The 18104-nt window shown below is 41.7% G+C and overlaps 2 protein-coding genes across 2 annotated transcripts in view; both read right to left on the bottom strand.

The window, feature by feature from the left end:
• LOC128735669 (leishmanolysin-like peptidase) overlaps nt 1-9518 on the bottom strand; it is a 79439-nt gene extending 69921 nt beyond the window's left edge. Inside the window, exon 1 of the mRNA XM_053830186.1 lies at nt 8935-9518. Coding sequence (XP_053686161.1) covers nt 8935-9144 — 210 coding nt within the window. The 5' untranslated portion in view covers nt 9145-9518. The remainder of the gene's footprint in view (nt 1-8934) is intronic.
• Nucleotides 9519-12954: 3436 nt separating this feature from the next.
• On the bottom strand, nt 12955-16182 carry LOC128745644 (uncharacterized). Its single transcript, XM_053842720.1, has one exon. The coding sequence runs from the start codon at nt 16180-16182 to the stop codon at nt 12955-12957; it is 3228 nt and encodes a 1075-aa protein (XP_053698695.1).
• Between the last annotated feature and the right edge of the window lie 1922 nt (nt 16183-18104).

Here is an 18104-nt window from a genome sequence, read left to right as displayed (position 1 = left end):
AACTTTTTAAACTTTTGACGTAGGACTACGTCTTTGTTTACTATACTGGGACTGGGTAGCACTTTGTGAAAACGAAAATAGAACTGTAACGTTTGAATGAAAGATTTCAAATGCTAATAACTACTAAACTACTGAACGAAACTGAACAATTTATATGTCGTTGGACAGATAAAATTACCAGCAATTTTGTGGGTGGTAGAGAGCAATTTTAGGGAGGGCGTAAGCGGCGGGGCTCCTATAAAAATGAAACACAAATTCCTCAAAACTCGAGAATTAATCAAGCAAATGGAACCAAATTCGGCATGTGGGGGTTTTTGGAGGTAAGAATTTTTTCTATGGTGTACTGAGACCCCTTCCCCTGCTAAGAGGGGGGGGGGGCTCCTATATAAATGAAATACGAATTTCTTCATAACTCTAGAACTAATCAAGCAAATGGAACCAAATTTTGCATGCGAGGATTTTATGATGGTTTAAGACCCCTCACCCCTGTGGTAACAGGATAAGGATTTAATGATACCACGGATAGCAACGGTGATTAGCTATGAAAGTAAACTAGTAAAACCTTCTCGGAACAAAAGACAGTAAATCGACGCCGCTAACTTACGTGCCCGTTGTCATTCATGTCAAAAGAGAAGCACATTTGAATGGCACGTCATATTTGCGATGAACGTGCTTTGGCTTTAATGTTATTTGTAACCAATGACCCTTTTAAACGCCACTAGCGAGTAAGATTATTAGAAAAATGTCATATTTAATACAATAATCTGTGGGCTGGTCATTATTACTATTTCAACCTTTATGATGCACACAAGTGATTTTTAAAAGAAATCTCTATGTCTCAATGGTTGCAGGCGTTGTACTTATGAACTCCCGTCCACGTATTTTCAAAGCCACTACTGCATTCAATGGAGAATCGAATCTGAATATTTCTCTCTTCTCGTTCAAACATTCACTTAAACAATGACACTCACATATTCTTATAAACATACATATGCCAGGAATGCAGTTTACATTAGTCTTTGATCTAATGATCTGATTTAGTCCTACGTCACCCTTTCGTACAACCCTTAAGGCTGTATACCTTGAAGTTTTTTTATACTAAATTGACCCGGATTGTGCGAGAGAGTGTCGAAATTTGGATGACCTGTCCCGCAGCAACTGATTATAACGGAGGGATTGTTTTCTATAGTACCTAAATAAAATCCGGACTACTGCGACAAGCCGCTTGAATGCTGAGCAATGATACAAGAGGGATAGAATTTTCTTGAAAATTGCGAAAAAAATTTAAGGAAAATCTTTTTTAACAAAGAGCAGAAGTTCCGAACCGAAAAATACGTATAATTTTGCATCAAGCTGGCTTTGAAACAGAACTAATATTCTCTCTTTTTTGCCATTTTACATTCCATTCTGTAGGGCGTAGTTCTACGTCAAAATCTACTTAGATCAAATTACGACTAGAACCTAAGAAAACTACTTTCTATAACCATCCTATGCGAGTATATAGCCAAAACTTGCGAGAGGTACCAACAATACCAGTCGACATCTACCCGAACGACGCCATGTTGAAATTTAGCACGCCGGGACATTTCGACCTAAATATCATGGATATTAGGCCGTATGAATAAAAGTGTTAGAACAAATGCTCCCATACGATTTAAACGGAGAAAGCCTAGCAAACTGTTTTATTCATACGGGACTAAAGTTTTTGGAGCGTCTTTGTGAAATACGAAATCTGAAATTAACAGACACTGATGCAAGTCGTAGGCGAAATACGTAAAAAAGCAAAGCTTAAAACGTTCTTAACACTAGATTTAACAAACCAGTCATTTTGACTGGTCGTGCAATTTTAACTCAAAATTCTTGCAACATATTACATTTGCTTTCAGAAATAATGTTACGACTTTGGTAGCTACTATGAGTAGAAACATTTTACATACCTAATGTTACTTTATATAGATTAAAAACAAATGTATTTTTATGTTATTGACATTTATACCGGTACCAGTCAGAATGACGAAACAGCTGGTAAACCTAGTGTTAAGAACTTGACCCTTCTTTATCGACAGACTTCGCAGCCGGCTGTTAGAGTACCGTAAACCCCCGTTAAAATGGAGAACACCTCGTTCAGATTAGAGCGCCTAATAGGCGAGACCATTTTTAGTCTGAATATTTGGTAACTCTATTCATTTTCACATACGCGCTAGTCGCGCACCATATGAACTTGTTGTTTTGATTCGACGAAAACAAACGTTTTTAAAACGTTTCAAATATGCCGGAATTCTGAACATTTGAATTGTAAAAGAGAAAATCGGCTTGGCAGTTACGACTAAAATGCTATATTGCCAAAGCTGCTGAGCAAGAGGAAACGTATTAAGTTTATTTGATTTTTTTTTCAATTGGCCCGGTCAACTTAACCGCATTTATATCACCAGGATTCAGAATAAAAATGTACAGATTAAAAAAGGTCATTCCAGCGGGGGTACACGGTACAGGAAAATTACGTGGCTAGTGCAATGGTCCTACTGACTCTATCTAGCAAACACCGCCTACCCGAGATTCGAACATACGACGACTGATTTGCTAGACCAACATCATACCTGGAAGCTCCATTGTACTCGGTCCTGGGCCACTCGTCGCCAACTCGTAGCGCGTCTCGACACACGTAACCTAGTCGAGCCATCTAGCACGTTGAGCCCCTCTTTTCCTGGTGCCGGTGGGGTTCTTGAAGAGAACGGATTTCACTGCACAGTAGTCCATCATTTTTGCGACGTAACCGGCCCACCGTAGTCTCCCAACTTTCGTCAGGTGCACGGTGGCAATCTCAGCAAGTAGTGCCTGCAACTCGTGGTTCATACGCCTACGCCACTCTCCGCTATCCGTTTTTATTCCGCCAAAAATAGTCCGCAACACCTTTTGTTCAAATACGGCAAGTACACATATGTCTTCCGTAAGCAAAGTTACTGGCTCAAGTCCGTAGAGGAGTGCCGGTCTGATTAGCGATTTGTACGTCGTTAAGCCCCAAACACAATGCATACGGATTTTATTACGTTGCGGCAATTTGGCAGTTTTTCCATAGGTTTTCTATCAAATTTCCGCAACGTAGTAAAATCCGTATTCATTGTGTCTGGGCCTTTAGCTTTGTGCGACGGCGTATGCTCCTTGATCGAAATGTCTTGTGGAGGAAAAAGTGGGCTCGATTTTCAGCTTGAATGCATCGTTGAATCTCCTTACTCGTTTTATTGTCAGCAAAAATCAGGAAGTAAATTCTAGCTATTAGGAGTCAGGAAAATTCTACCCGAAACACTTGACATGGAGGAAGGCGACGAAATCAGGGCGAAAAACGTATCTATCGCGAATGAAATTAATAGTGGGACTTAACCGGAAAAAGTTTTCTTATCTTTATTTTTAGGTATCATGGAAATCCCCATGCTGCCAGCGCTCAACAGCTGTCTCGGCCCCAGGTGTGAGTGTGCCGAGGGGGGGGGGGTGCTTACAAAACTCCTCTCTAGGCAAGCGCATTATCGCCAATTTAGATCCCACCGTTGACTCGTCTGCTGTCTCTATCATATCGTCCAGCCACTGAACAGCATGCGTGATATCCAGCATGACAATATCCACGTGTATTACTAGACTGTAGATCATCGCCAACCGATCGTTCTCAGACAGACGTTAGCTACAGCAGCAACAGCCCGAACGGAATTGTAGTCCGACTTGACAATATTATAATTCGAACCCCTATCTAGATCCAGTCCACCTACGCTTAATACTTTCGACCCTGATACAGCAAACGTCGAAGCTGTATGCCGCGATCCACCATTAAGCAGTTTCAGAACGCAAGAATTGCTCAGGAATGGTTACTGGCTAAAAAGAGTAGATTGTTGCAGCTACTGCAGCTATATCTGAAAGGACTTGCAGCATGAGCAAGAATACTACAAAACTGCACAAATGTGCATCGAGCGATACAGCACACAAAGAAGAGGCAAAATTGGTTCGAAGACAAAGTTTGGAAACATTCAAAGGTCAGCATCGTGGCAATGACATACGAAAGTTTCTATGTTTCAAGTCGCCTAAAAGCTGCATGCTGCAAGTCGATATGTGAAAAACTTGGACGGGAATCTTCTCCTGACCGAGTGCAAGATAATCAAGAAATGAAAGCAGCATTTCAACGATACGTATGTAGGAGCGCCAACACAGGACGACATTTACAAGGCCCACTAACTGTAGTTAGTATCCAGAAAATTGAGAAGCAGATCATTTGGTTGACAACCCATTGGACCGCTGGCATTAATCAATTAATCAATGTTTTAAAACGGAAAATGCTGTGCAACATGTACAGTAGAAAAACGGAACAGGGAGCAGGCGGATGAACCACGAACTACAGCAATTGCTTGGAGGACCATCTATTATTTATACCGCAAAAATCGAACGACTGCTGCTGGTTGGGCTTGCTCATTGACAAAATGATCTTTGCAACTATCCCTGAATCACGAGGAACACTAGGAGGTCGCTCCCGATGATATCGATGTCATTCACAAAACCTAACAGCATTTAAGGTTTCGTAATATTGCTACTGAGCCTTTATGCATTTGCCCTTCGTCACTGCAGGGCTATGTGGAATAGTAAGTTTTAGACTTTTAGAGCATCCTCTGTTGCTTCACTTCTTCAAACGTTGCGAAACCGACTGAATTTACACCTACGCATGATTTTGATTTCTTCAGCATCATTCGAAATTATTTGTTAAAAAATCATTATTAAAGCATACAGCATTATTCACTGGCGTGCCCAGAGCTGGAGCACCACCATTTCAAATCATTCCTGGACTTGGGAAAATGGGTATTTTTGGTAGTTTTATATTCAGTATGCTATTTTCAGAAGAAACGTATATTTGCATCAAATATTTCACATTTCCTAAGCCGAAACATGTTTTGTAGAATTAGTGCCCAACCTCTAGGCACGCCAGTGGCGTTATTCAACAATTTTGCTCTACTGAATCGTACGTTGCTTTAAAATTCACAAACAAATGTTGCAGCTACCATTTTTAGTTCAAGCTTAAAATCGGAGCAGCTTTGCTCTCCTCAAGAGGTGACATTCTAGGAGCTAAATCCGACGCACGTTTTAGCTCTCTTATTGTCATCGGAGTCGGAGAACAGAAAGATTGAGATTCGTTACTACATGGATGCGTTTTGGTCATCGACTGAACAAAATTAGCATTCAAAATATGTAAGACACTACAACAAATAAGAAAAGAACCTGTACAATATAGGAAGCTCTCCAACCATAGGTATTGCATATCATACAAAAACAAAGCCAAATTTTACTCATATACTTTTTGCAATGTTAAGTCGAACTTACTCAAATTTTGAATTCACTTCATTCGCAGTACTAATTTTTACAATTATTTTAAGCAATATTTATAATGAATAAATATGTTTTGGTTAATACCAAATATGAACCATATTATTAATAATAAATTAACCAAAATGGCAACCAATATCGACTTAAAAGCAGCCGTCTCTTCGCCACTAAGCTGGTGGAATACAATCCCCGCTTAAGCCCCACTTCGCTGGCCCTGGCAGTTACCAGCAGTGATAGTAAGTAGGTGTTGGTAGAGTACGTTCCATTGTAACCAGCATATATCTTCACACCACCGTTTTGAAATTTGCGACTCGTTCAAAGTAGCCTCTAGCATCAAGCGCGATTTACACCTCTCGCGTTTCATCAGTTCCGTACCGGTGTTTCATCCATCCGTGAACAGCCGATCAGAGACCTCCGAAGTGCCATCAATCATGCGGTACCATGCAAATGGCCAGAACTGTTCTTTTTTTTTTGGTTGTGTCGCCATTGATAGATCTCACAATCCGATAAAAATATCTTTAATCTTTCGTATTGTATCAGAGTTGACTATGGAATTGTTTTTTGCGGCATGTGGTCGTTGAACTTAGATGGGAAGTTTAGTTTGATTGTTACATTTAACCGAAGCCACTTCTAAATTCATAGCACAGCCCTGGAATTGAATTGGCATTTGATTTAATGTGGTGCAAATGCATATTGGATTCACTGAAATGTGTAACCAACATGGACCAATATAATGGATACAACCGGTTTTAGTCTGTGCAAATCTTCTACAGCTATCGGTGGTATATATAGCAAGCAGACGGAGGGTGTGCAGTGTAGACTATGTGAATTTGCTGAAAGAACAAAGAATTGAAACGAGTTTCTATCAACTGCACTGTCGGTTACCAAGTGCAGCACTACTTTTTGCTATTGTCGTAGAAAAGCGTATCACTATGTGAGCAGTAAATGTAAATAAGACTAATTTTGTTTTTCTTAACTCCTATTAGCTATAGTCTTTCGATATTGTTATAATTTTATGGCATCTTTTAGACCAAGTTTAAATTAAATGAAATGATTAATACGAACCGGTGAACGCAGACTTGCACACTGAACCGAAAATACATTTTGAATCAAATTTATTACCAAAACCCAGTTAGATTTGTTGAAGTCTTAATGCAGGAATACCGTGAAAGAATACTTACATCGTGTATCGACTATACATTTGAAAATTAACTTTTGCAAAAGTTCATGTCTTGAACGAAATAATTGCCCAAACTAATGTTCAAAACCCCCAGCTGGAACGTTTTTTGTCTTCTACGGCAGTCATTATTTCAAAATGTCAGGGCGATCGGAACTAACCGGCGAAGTTACTCACTCAGCCGGTAGTTCAATGGTTGCTACACACAATTGGAAAGTGAATTAAATTTGCTGCGCAGCTGCGATACGATCAATCGCTTAGTGAAACAATGTTCGGTGATTAACTGTGAAATATTTTGATGTTATTGATAACATTTTACAGTATAACCAACTTATTTTATTTCTAATTCTCTCGATATGTGTCAACAAATTTTTTACAGCTCTTTACTTTTTATCCCGTAACTGGTGCTTATTCGGTATTTCATTCAGTTTCAAGAATGGCAAAAAGTTACGATTCATGTGACTAAAACTGTAAAGTCAGCAATAGTAACTTGCCGCACTCTCGACCGAAATAGGCACAAAAAATGCCGGCTGCTCCACGGCAAAGGCCTAACGTCGTGATCATAAGTCACGAGCAAATTATGCTGTTCCATCGATGACGCTTTAGTGCTTCATAACAGTAGCTTCAGTCAAGGCGAACAATTCAAATCTACGGGCTTTGAAACTAAATGAAGCCTACTGGATTGATTGGTTCTCCACAAGCGAAGACTAAAATCTATCAACGAAACAATGCCAACAATTGCGAGACCTTTTGCGCGCTGAAGCTACATTTCTTGGTCGTTTTACTTTTAGAACTTCGTTCCTGTTCTGAAACGATTCTTTTGGCACACTGGCTAATGTGGCGAACGGTGTGATTTAAGAATAATAAATAACTAATATTTAATTTACTAGTAAATGCGAAAAATATTCTATTTAATTTTACAACAAAAATTACAAACCATTTACTTAATGTGTATGTCGATTAGATACTTTGTGATCTACTTCAGCTTTAGTGAAGGATCCACTTCAAACAATCGAGAAAATAACAAATTAGAATTTGAAAAACGTCAACACATCTCATTGGAATGTACTGCAGCGGAAAGTTCACGTTATATATTTCATGGAGCACAACTGGCCACTACCACATCAAGGTACATGATGTACAACAGCAATGCTTCATAAAACATGAGACCAAATTTTCCACATGCCTATGAACAATATGCATGACGACAAGCTCTCTGTTCCAAAAACCTTGTACGGAAGGCTCTAGACCTGAGATAAAACGACGACGATGGGATGCAGTTGACATTTTCAGCTAATTATCCCACGAGATGTATACAGAACAATCGAAGCATATTCGTTACATGATGTCACACTCCGAGATTATATCTTCGACATTCCACAGCCAATGAGAAACTGCTGATTATTATTAGTAGACAAGCGCAGGTTCTCACACTTTGATTGATTGTACATATTGTCAAACTAATGCGTTGGTGAAGTAAATTGTGAAAAGCATAACTAATTATTCTTGTGACCATTTTCAGTTCCACATCATGACACATGTGATTTTGGGTGTTGAGTAAATTTATTTATCTAAAAATTGTTTTTTTAACATAACAATACCCTAATAGGTAAGCTTGACGATATCTTGAACATACACTCAAGTACTTTTTTTACACGGTTTAGTTTTTTGAGTATTCAGAACGGGGTAACTTAGAGACCATTCGTTTATTTCTCAATACATTTGGAAGTAGCTCGACATTCCTCACGTAGATTGTAAATAGTTCCTTAGCTGCACAGTTTTCGAGTAATCGAAAAAAACAAACCGTGTAAAAAAAGACTTGAGTGTACACACATTTCAACGCACTATGACTTGAAGTAGTGAACTTAATGTCATACTGTACAATAGAGGTCGTTTAGAAAAAAGCATTTACAATAACATGATTCCGATCACGACATCATTGAAATGCTGCAGAGTGAATGCAGTTTTTCTACCGTTAGCCACATAAGGCGTAAACTTATTTTAACAAAAGACACCAACGGTCGTCAAGTACATGTTACATTCAAAGCACGATTTTAGTGATGCAATAACTTTTATGTTTTTCGTGCTCAATGCACAGATAAAATATACAGTATCGATAATGATGCTATGTGCAGGCAACTGTTTCCGGGATTCGAATGATGAAGTACAATGTTTAAATTGCATCTACATAGCGGTTTCGTGTTTTGAAAACTTGATTCATTCTTTAATTTAATAATCGCTCACTAAAATTGGCTGCTATGTATGTAATCTTGACTAACAAAACTAAAATAACCCTAGTCTAGGCCGTCCTCTAGACCAGTAAATATGTAATTTAGGGAACTGAATGGAATTTTGAAGTTAGACTTAGTGGCCTGGACGTCCAATTCAGAGAACTGCTTTACCTCATGCGCTTTGGGATGCTGATGACGGCAATGTTTGTCATGACTCCTATGCGATACATCATGGTAAATGTTAGACGATGGTTCACCATGCACCGGTTCCAGAATGAAGCAATATAACACGACCAACAACAATCCACGTGCGGTCAGCAGTCGCGTAGAGAAAAATTGCTTCAAAACATGGTTTATGTTTTCGCGTGCACAAAATTTCATGGTTTTCAGCAAAGTTCACTTCCAGGCTTGAACAGAAATTAATGAATGGTTTTAATAGCACAACACTTTATAATAATCCAGAAAACACACACGTCAATGAAACGACCTTGTTCACTTTTTCTTCCTTCCTTTGGAACTTTCATTCGAAAATAACATAATTTCTTCAATCATCGCACCCGAGCTCGGTTACTTATAATCAACTGAAAGCGAAAACAAAGCAAAATAGTAGCATTCACCACCGAAAGTAATGGGCGACCCGACGAAAACAAAGTGCAAACATCAACCGGTCTGTACGAGCGCGTTTACTTAACTGAAGCTCTTCAACACGCGCGATCAACTTTATTGGATAGGTGTAATAATATCTCACGATAGCTGGCTAGACCGATTTCAGCTGAAGATTGCGAGCTGTTCGCTTTGCTTTGCACGAATGGTACGAGACTGAAACGAGATCAATATGCTTCAATCACCCACACACAACTCCACTGTTTACATTTCAAACCCAAACCTTCAGCGAGCAATACAAACAAAGAACAAACAAATGAAACGTCAACGTCACTGATGGAACTGGAAGCAAAGCGTACAAGGGACTGGCAGTCCTCAGCTGTTCGCATTTTAATTCAAGAACAACATTTCAATAGGGCCCAAGTGCAAAATATTAAAAAACTGGTTTTTTGGTTATATTTAAAGCTTTTTTAAGTATCTATAATAATACCAAACATCATAGCGATTTGAAAACTTTATGAGTCTTAAAAAGCAAATTTGAAAAAGCCTTATGTGAAAACTGGCAACAAAGTTTTCATTTTGTGCTTCGGCCCTTCTGTATGAAAAAGCCTATACGCAGTTTGTGTTTTGTTTTGCATTCGGCCCTATTTTTGTTGTGGGATTTCTACGCATAGTGGCGAATAATCACTGGCCATCTCCGGTTGAGTACGTTTAGTAAGTAATAAATACACAATTTTTGAATTTCCGTTGGTAATCAATTGTTAACAGTGCAAATTAAATATTTTAGAAACAGCCAGTTCTGCAGTTGCTGCTGCGAAGATGATCCCCGCCGTACAATTGCGCGAGAGACTCGACGGACGACCGAAAAAAACAATACGATGCTACCTGCATACATAACACGGTCATTCACAGACACATGTTTAGTATTTAAGCCTGCGCGGCAACACAAATTTAAGTAACTTTGCGGCTTACACGAAAAAAGCTATTTCGCTGTATATATTTATCACCTGTGGAGGAACCGGACAGAGTTCGTTAGTTGCGCGCCCGAGACATTTACTATCGCTAAACTGCCAAGGCGTGATGCACTTGCACGCTGCGAGTTAGAAATGCTAAATGAATGAACTGCTGCTGCTTCACACTACCAATAGCGACTGCCGCACTGCCGCACCTCACGGGTAACACGTTCCGCTTCACAAACCTGTTCAACGGTGGCAGATTTGCCGATGAAATTAAACCCCAACTTTTCTAGTAGAAATAATAAAGCTGATCGGTGTCCCAGTTACGAATTTTTAACCTTTTCTAGCCATTGCGCTTCAAAACAACGTGATAAAAAAGGCCAAACGCGAAACGCTGTCTAAAAACCGGCCCGACACCAAAATCATATCACCACTGACAGTAAATAAAAGCCTCATGTCAAAGGCCCCATCAACAATTGATAATCAAATCAGCCTTATGAAAAAGTCGTATTACCGAATGATCTCCGAAAACGGCCAAATGCATATTTTTGCAAATTACAAAGTAAATCAATGTTTTTTCTGCTAGTTGTTGCATTACACATTGAACTATTATGTTTTTGCATCATAATGTGACATTCAATTCTAAGCAACACTGTTTATATCAAATAAGGAGTTAAAAAATGATGCTCAAGTTTCAACATCGATTTTCTCGAAACTGTCAGTTTTGACTTCGGCCTATTTGAAATGTTGCTCTTGAATTTGTTATGACAAACCCAAAAAAGATTTTAAAGTCATCTGTGTTTCCGCCACCGGCGCCAACACGAAATTCAATCCCGAACTGTCAACGTATATGTGTGAAAACAAATGCAAGAAATATTTTCCCCTTTCTCTTATATTGCGCTCTTCGCACTCAATTGGACTGCACAGTTATAAAGTGCAACCTTCAAAACCGTGATGAAAAGTGTGCTACTGATAATATCGCTAGTAATCTTAAATCGATAATACCATCAAACTTTATCGTCACGGAAAAGTATCGAAAATTGGAGGGTTTAAAATGAAATCTTCTTCTTGGCTTGTTATTATTTTAACATTTTTGTTCTATTTCTTACGTATTTTTGCTTATACTGTCATATTATCGTTATTAATTATTAACGATAAGAAAACTTTATCAATAATCGTTATAGATTTTGATCGGCATTTCCCATCATTACAACTCTCCCATCTGAGCTGACATTTGATTTAGCAGTAGCGCCAGTACTAGTTGTAGGAAAAGCAAATAGTATTTAATTTTTCATTTATTTCATATATGCTGCATATTTGTTCAAATTATGAATTATGCGCGGAATTATGTATTTAGAAACTATTTTTATATTATTCGTAGCGTCGATAACAACTCTACGTAAGCATTAGAATTCAAATAGGAATCAACCAAGATTAATGGGTTATTACCACGAAATTTTGGCAACTTTTCTCACCTACAAAATGTGTGACTGAACAAGTGTGCTCAAAATCCAACTTTCAATGCAAAGGGCAATACATAAAAACCAGAACAATATCAATAGCTCCGTCAGGATGGATATTTTCTTAACTTAAACATTATATTTAAACATTAAACATTATATTTCATGTGCCAGTAGTACGCAATAATTGTATTGTGAAACTGAATTGTTATTTATGCAACTTTTTACAAATTAAATGCAATAACAAAAGCACAAATTATAATAAATCGTTTGTTATCGATATTAACTGAATATGCGTTATAAACGAATAAAACGCATGGTTACGTTTTATTTCAATAATACGCATATTCGCAGTGAGTCAGGTAAAACAGTAGCAGTAAAGTAGCCGCATATTTTGCCAAAATAGCATTTAAGGCAACTTAAATGCTTATTGGCTTGCTTTTAAATTGCATTGGAAATGCTTATTGGTTACCTGGGTACCCATCTGCCAGCATACCGGCTTTGCAGAGTGAAACGAACAGAACGTATAGCGGTGTCATGCTGTTTCATTTACGCAAATGGTTAGAACTTGACTTCAAAAACATGGCTGCCTAGCAGGACCGTGTTCTCACTCGTTCTGTTTGACAGTTGGCTTATCCGCCCTGTCGGCGCAGCCAAATAAAAGGAGAAACTATATTGATAGCTTTCGTGTATATTATAAGTTGATGCTTCAAATCTGTACAAAATTTTAGTTCTAAGTTAGTTTAGGTTTTGTTAATTCTATGTTTAGTATAAGACTTACATTTTAGTTTCCTTTTAGGTTGCCAATAGTAATATGTTTTATCTTTAGCCACGCCACGTGGGATCCTGTTTTTTACATAGTTTTGATTAAGTTTATATTTTAAATCGTAAGAATCTTCGTAATTTTTACCTTTAAGTAGTTTAAGTCTCTTGTTAAGTTTCACTTTGCACTTCTAGCTTTAAGCCAACTAATTTTAAGTATTTATTTAAGATAATTTTAAGATAACTCAAATGGAGCGAATCACGGAAAACATGTCTATACTGCACGAGCGTTTTATAGAAAAGAGAACAAATGATATATTTTATCTGACGTTTTGGGTATGCGAACTCGCCGCTGTCACTGACGTTGAAGCGACGCTTCGACTTTCGCCGATCACCCTTCAGGAACGGTGTTAACGCAGGGTGGCCAGTTCGTTGATTTCTGCTGCGACAGTCTCCCCCGGGTGTAGTCCGGAGTCCTCCGGAACTTCACTCTTCTCTCTTACGTCGAGCAAGGCCAGCCGCGACACCGGTCGAACCAGGGTCTTTGTACCGATCTTTACAATCGCTCGCCGGCTGCGGCCATCTGGATGTTGGATTGTGCGGACGATTCTCCCTCGTTCCCATCCGCCATGCTTCGTTGGGTCTGCGACCATTACCAAATCGCCAGTAACTAGCTCTCGTGTTTCACTGAACCATTTTCCTTGTCGACGAATTACCGGCAGATATTCGGTTAGCCAACGTTGCCAAAATACCTCTAATTGGCGTTGAATGATATCCCAAGATCTTATAAGTATCTTTCGACGGACCAGTTCGTTGGATTCTTCTAGAGCTAACATATTCCCTTCTTCGTCCGGTCTTTTTACCCCGTTCGTACTCAGCATCAGGAAGTGGTTTGGTGTGAGCGCTTCTGCTTCTTCCGACTCGAGAGGTAGATACGTCAGCGGCCTTGAGTTTACCATGTATTCAGCCTCCACGACCAGTGTCTGCAGCCCCTCATCGTCTAGTTTTCCTTCGGCATATGCGTCACCCATAGCCGCTTTGACTGAGTGTACCAAGCGTTCCCAGGCGCCACCCATGTGTGGTGCTCCCGGTGGTATGAAATTCCACTTTGTGCTGGCACTAGTGAAAGTTGTGGATAGTCCCAGGTTTATCTGATCCTGCAGTACCCTCTCAGCTCCCTGGAAATTTGTACCGTTGTCACTGATGAATTCCGCTGGCGGTCCCCGGCGACCCACAAAACGACGAACGCACGAGATGCATGACTCTGTTGATAGCGTGTAGGCGACTTCAAGGTGGACGGCTCGCACCGTCAGGCAAGTGAAAAGCGCAATCCAGCGCTTGACGTTGGATCTCCCCACTTTTACCAGTAGTGGTCCGAAGTAATCTAGCCCTGTGTAGGTGAAGGGTCGTTCATGATGTGCCAGGCGTGCTACTGGAAGAGGCGCCATCGGTGGGACTGTTGGTCGTGCTTGACGAAGCTTACAGTAATTGCAATCACGTTTCGCCTTCTTTATTACCAAGCGAAGCCTAGGAATAGTGTATAGCTGGCGCATCTCGTTGACAACTGTCTCCGCATTTCCATGACGATAGTAGCGATGGTAGCGATTTACCAAGAGTTCAGTAGCACGGTGTCTTCTCGGAAGGATCAAAGGATGTCGCACTTCGTAAACAAAACTTTTCGCAGTCTCGATCCTGCCGCGCTCGCGCAGCAAACCATGTTCATCCAACATTGGCATTAAGTGGTAAATGGAACTGTTCTTCCCGATGGCTCCTTGCCCCTGTTCGTTCGCTGCTTTTTTCAATAATGCCGCAACTTCATCTGCATAGGCCTCCCGTTGCACTTGCTTAGAGATGGTTTCTTCCGCTGCTTGAAGTTCTTCCTGCTGCAAATCTCCGGAGTATTTCGACTGTTTCTTGGACGTATTATGCAGGAATTGCAGCGCGTAGGCGGTGGCGCGTTGCAGTCTATCCCAAGAGGAAAACCGCTCGAAATCTATAGCTGGTTCGAAGGCCCTGTGATGCAGAACCGAGACACGAATTTCTTCTGTAGTGGCGGTCACTGGATCTTTGACCCGTGGCCATTCTTCTTCTGTAAGTTGTAGAAAGCGGGGTCCCGTAAACCAGCTGCTATTCTTGTTGAAGTATGGGCCGCTTCCCCATTTCGTTGCTTCGTCCGCCGGGTTGGACTTTGTCGGTACCCATCGCCATTGAGCTGACGTTGTCGATTCCAGGATCTCGCCTACTCGGAAGGAGACGAACTGTCGATAGTTTCGTGGATCGGATTTGATCCAAGATAGTGCTGTTCTGGAATCTGTCCAGTAGAGAACCCTGGATACTTGAATTTCGAGTTGCTCTAGGATGAATTTCGCCCATCTTGTGCCTAGTATACATGCCTGCAGCTCCAATCTGGGAATGGACCATGGTCTCAATGGAGCGACTTTTGATTTAGCAGCAATTAAACTGCACTGCGGAGAGCCATTCTTGGAGAATGTGCGCAGATAGACCGCACAAGAATACGCTACCTCGCTGGCGTCTACGAATACGTGTACTTCAGAATCCTGGTACGTTGCTCGGGTGGCCTCGCTGAAGTAGCACCTGGGAATTCGGATGTCGGTTATATGGTCGATCATCTGAATCCATCTCTGCCACTTCATATAAACTTCGTCGCTAACTTGCTCGTCCCATTCTGTACCTTCTCGCCACAAGTCCTGAATCAAAACCTTGCCGTGGATAATAAATGGCGAGAGCAAGCCTAACGGATCAAATAGCGTCATCACGCATCGTAGGACCTGCCTCTTTGTTGGGCGCGTAGCTGTGCGAATTAGTGTTAGGACTTCCTCACTCATCGTTGTCGAAAAACTTAGTTCATCACTGGAAGGGCACCACAGCATGCCAAGTACTCTTTCTGTTTTCCCAGTTTCAATGAGCTTCAGTTGCTTATCTGCTTCAGGTTGAGTTTCTCCCAACTTGCTCAACACCGTGTCGCTGTTTGATTGCCAGTTGTGCAGTTTGAATCCGGCGCTGCCGTGTACGTATCTCACATCTCTGGCTACCTTCGCTGCTTCTTCCACTGAGCTAAAGCTTGCAAGATAATCGTCCACATAGTGGTCGTGAATAATCGCCTTCGCTGCCTCAGGATACTTTTCCGAATGTTGTTCAGCATTTCGATTCTTTACGAATTGTGCCGAGGCTGGCGAGGAGGTGCTTCCGAATATAGCGACATCCATCATGTAGACCGCAGGCTTCTTGGACGGATCGCTGCGCCATAAGAACAGCTGAGATATCTTATCTGCATTTCTAGTTCTGATCTGGTGGAACATCTCCTGTACATCTGAGCTGATTGCCACCCTGTACAATCGAAAACGTAATAGAACACCTGGTAACGAGGAAAGTTGATCTGGGCCCTTCAACAGTGTGCTATTCAGGGATACGCCTTTTACCTTCGCGGCCGCATCCCACACAATGCGGGTCTTCCCCGGTTTCTTGGGGTTTGTCACTGCTCCTACTGGTAAATACCATTTCCTCCTTGGGTTAGCGGATTCAAGTTCCGCTGCCGCAGGTTTGTGCGCGTAACCTTTCGCCTCGTATTCGCGTATTTGACGATGAAGGTTCTCCTTCAACTCCGGGTCGCGATTCATTCGGCGTTCCAAGCATTCTAGACGTCACACGGCCATGGGGTAACTATCTGGGAATTCCACCTGGTCCTCTTTCCATATCAATCCCGTCTCGAACCGGTCTGTCACACGTCGATTAGTAGTTTCCATTACCGTCAGCGCTCGTTGCTCCTCTTCCGTAAGGAGAGTCCCCGTCGGACCAATTCCAACGTTTTCGGTATCAAAGAATTGTTTTACTGTTCCATGGAGCTCCTCGTCACAGCCACATTTACTAACGTGGAAGTTGTACGATTCACGATTACCACTTCCTCGTGGGCCGTAGACGCACCAGCCTAGCCTAGTTTTTACTGCCACTGGAGCTGCGCTGTTGCCTTCTCGTATTTTGAGTGGGAGTGCTAGCCGTAAGTTGTCAATGCCTATGAGAATCTTAGGCTTAGCATTCCAATAGCTGTCGATAGGGATGCCCGTTAGATGCGGATGTAACTTCACTGCCTCCTCTATTTGGAAACTTTGGCAAAGAAGTCCAAGATTGTCGACGGTCCTTGCGTTGACTAATTTGTGTCGCTGGCTCTGTCCAGTCCCAGCAATTTCGATGGTAATCTGCTGCGAGCCCTTTTCCATTCGTGAGGTATCACCAGTCCATCGCAGGCACAAAGGACGTGGACATCCTTCTCCACCAACGTCATGTCCGATCCCTCGTCCAGGAATGCGAATGTATTGATCGATCCGCGCTTTCCGTACAGCGTTACTGGAATGATCCGAAACAACGCAGATGAAGTAGAGTGACGATGAGTATGGGTTTCGGCTATTTGTATCCTCGATGGCTGTGGAGGACCCCTAGTAGAGTGGAGGAGTGGATGGTGGCGGAATGAACATCCTTCGAAATCACACGTTTTACGTATCCGGCATGCTCGTCGCCCATGATTAAAAAGGCAATTCTGGCACAGCTGTAATGTGCGAATTCTCCTCCAGCGATTATCGACCGACAATTCCTTGAACGCATCGCAATCACGCACACGGTGTCCACTCTTGTTGCAATTCAGGCAGATGAGTGGTTTGAATGATCCCCGTGATCCATTCCAGGCTTCTTCCGAACTAGCTTGGCCACCAGCTGCATGGGCGTTCACAAATCCTTTCACCTTTGGACGGTCGCGCGCACTTTGCTTCCTGTTCATCGACTCCAAGCTAACCACACTAATCGCATCCTGTACCACAGAAGCCATATAATCGCCGAAGATTTTCAGATCGACGCCTTCGAAATCTCGTTTGTACTTCGCCCACGACATTCGTTGTTCCGGGGGAAGCTTCTCCACGAGTTCCTGTAATAAGGACGGATTCGATAAATGAGCGCGTTCATTCGCCGCTTCGATATGGTCACATAAGGTCTGCACTGCCATTCCAAATTCAATGAGTCCTTCCAGTTTATCGGATTTAGGCGCTGGAATATCGCGAACCTTATCCAGTAGAGCTTTTATCAATAATTCTGGTCTTCCAAAGCGCATTCGCAGGGTCTCCATTACTTGAGGAACCGCCGCTGGCAACACCAACCGACTTCGAACCGTGTCTAAAGCTGTGCCAGTCAAGCATCGTTGTAGACGAAGCATGTTTTCAGCTTCCGAAAAACCACAAGCTTCGGTTGTGTAGTGGTAATTCGAAATGAAGATCGGCCACTCTGAGGGGTCACCGGAGAATCGAGGCAATTCCTTTGCGAGAGACTGTCTAGCTGCCAGCTGCTGCTGTGTGGGAGCACTAGTCATCCTTGAGGGGGGATACGCTTGGTTTTTTGGTACACTTTCTGACTGACGAGGGGGCTGAGACGAATCAACCATACGCGGGGAAATTTCACGCGTTTGCTCACCGCTCGGGTGTTGTTCAGGTTGACGGTAATATTCTAATAAAGCTTTCGGATCACCCGAGTGCGCGAATGTTTCTCGCCGCTGTTCTCG

The sequence above is a fragment of the Sabethes cyaneus genome, chromosome 1 (assembly GCF_943734655.1).
Source record: "Sabethes cyaneus chromosome 1, idSabCyanKW18_F2, whole genome shotgun sequence".
In the NCBI taxonomy this organism is placed as follows: Eukaryota; Metazoa; Arthropoda; class Insecta; order Diptera; family Culicidae; genus Sabethes; species Sabethes cyaneus.
The sequence above is the reverse complement of the archived record's forward strand: the minus strand, read 5'-3'. Positions and strand labels throughout refer to the sequence as shown.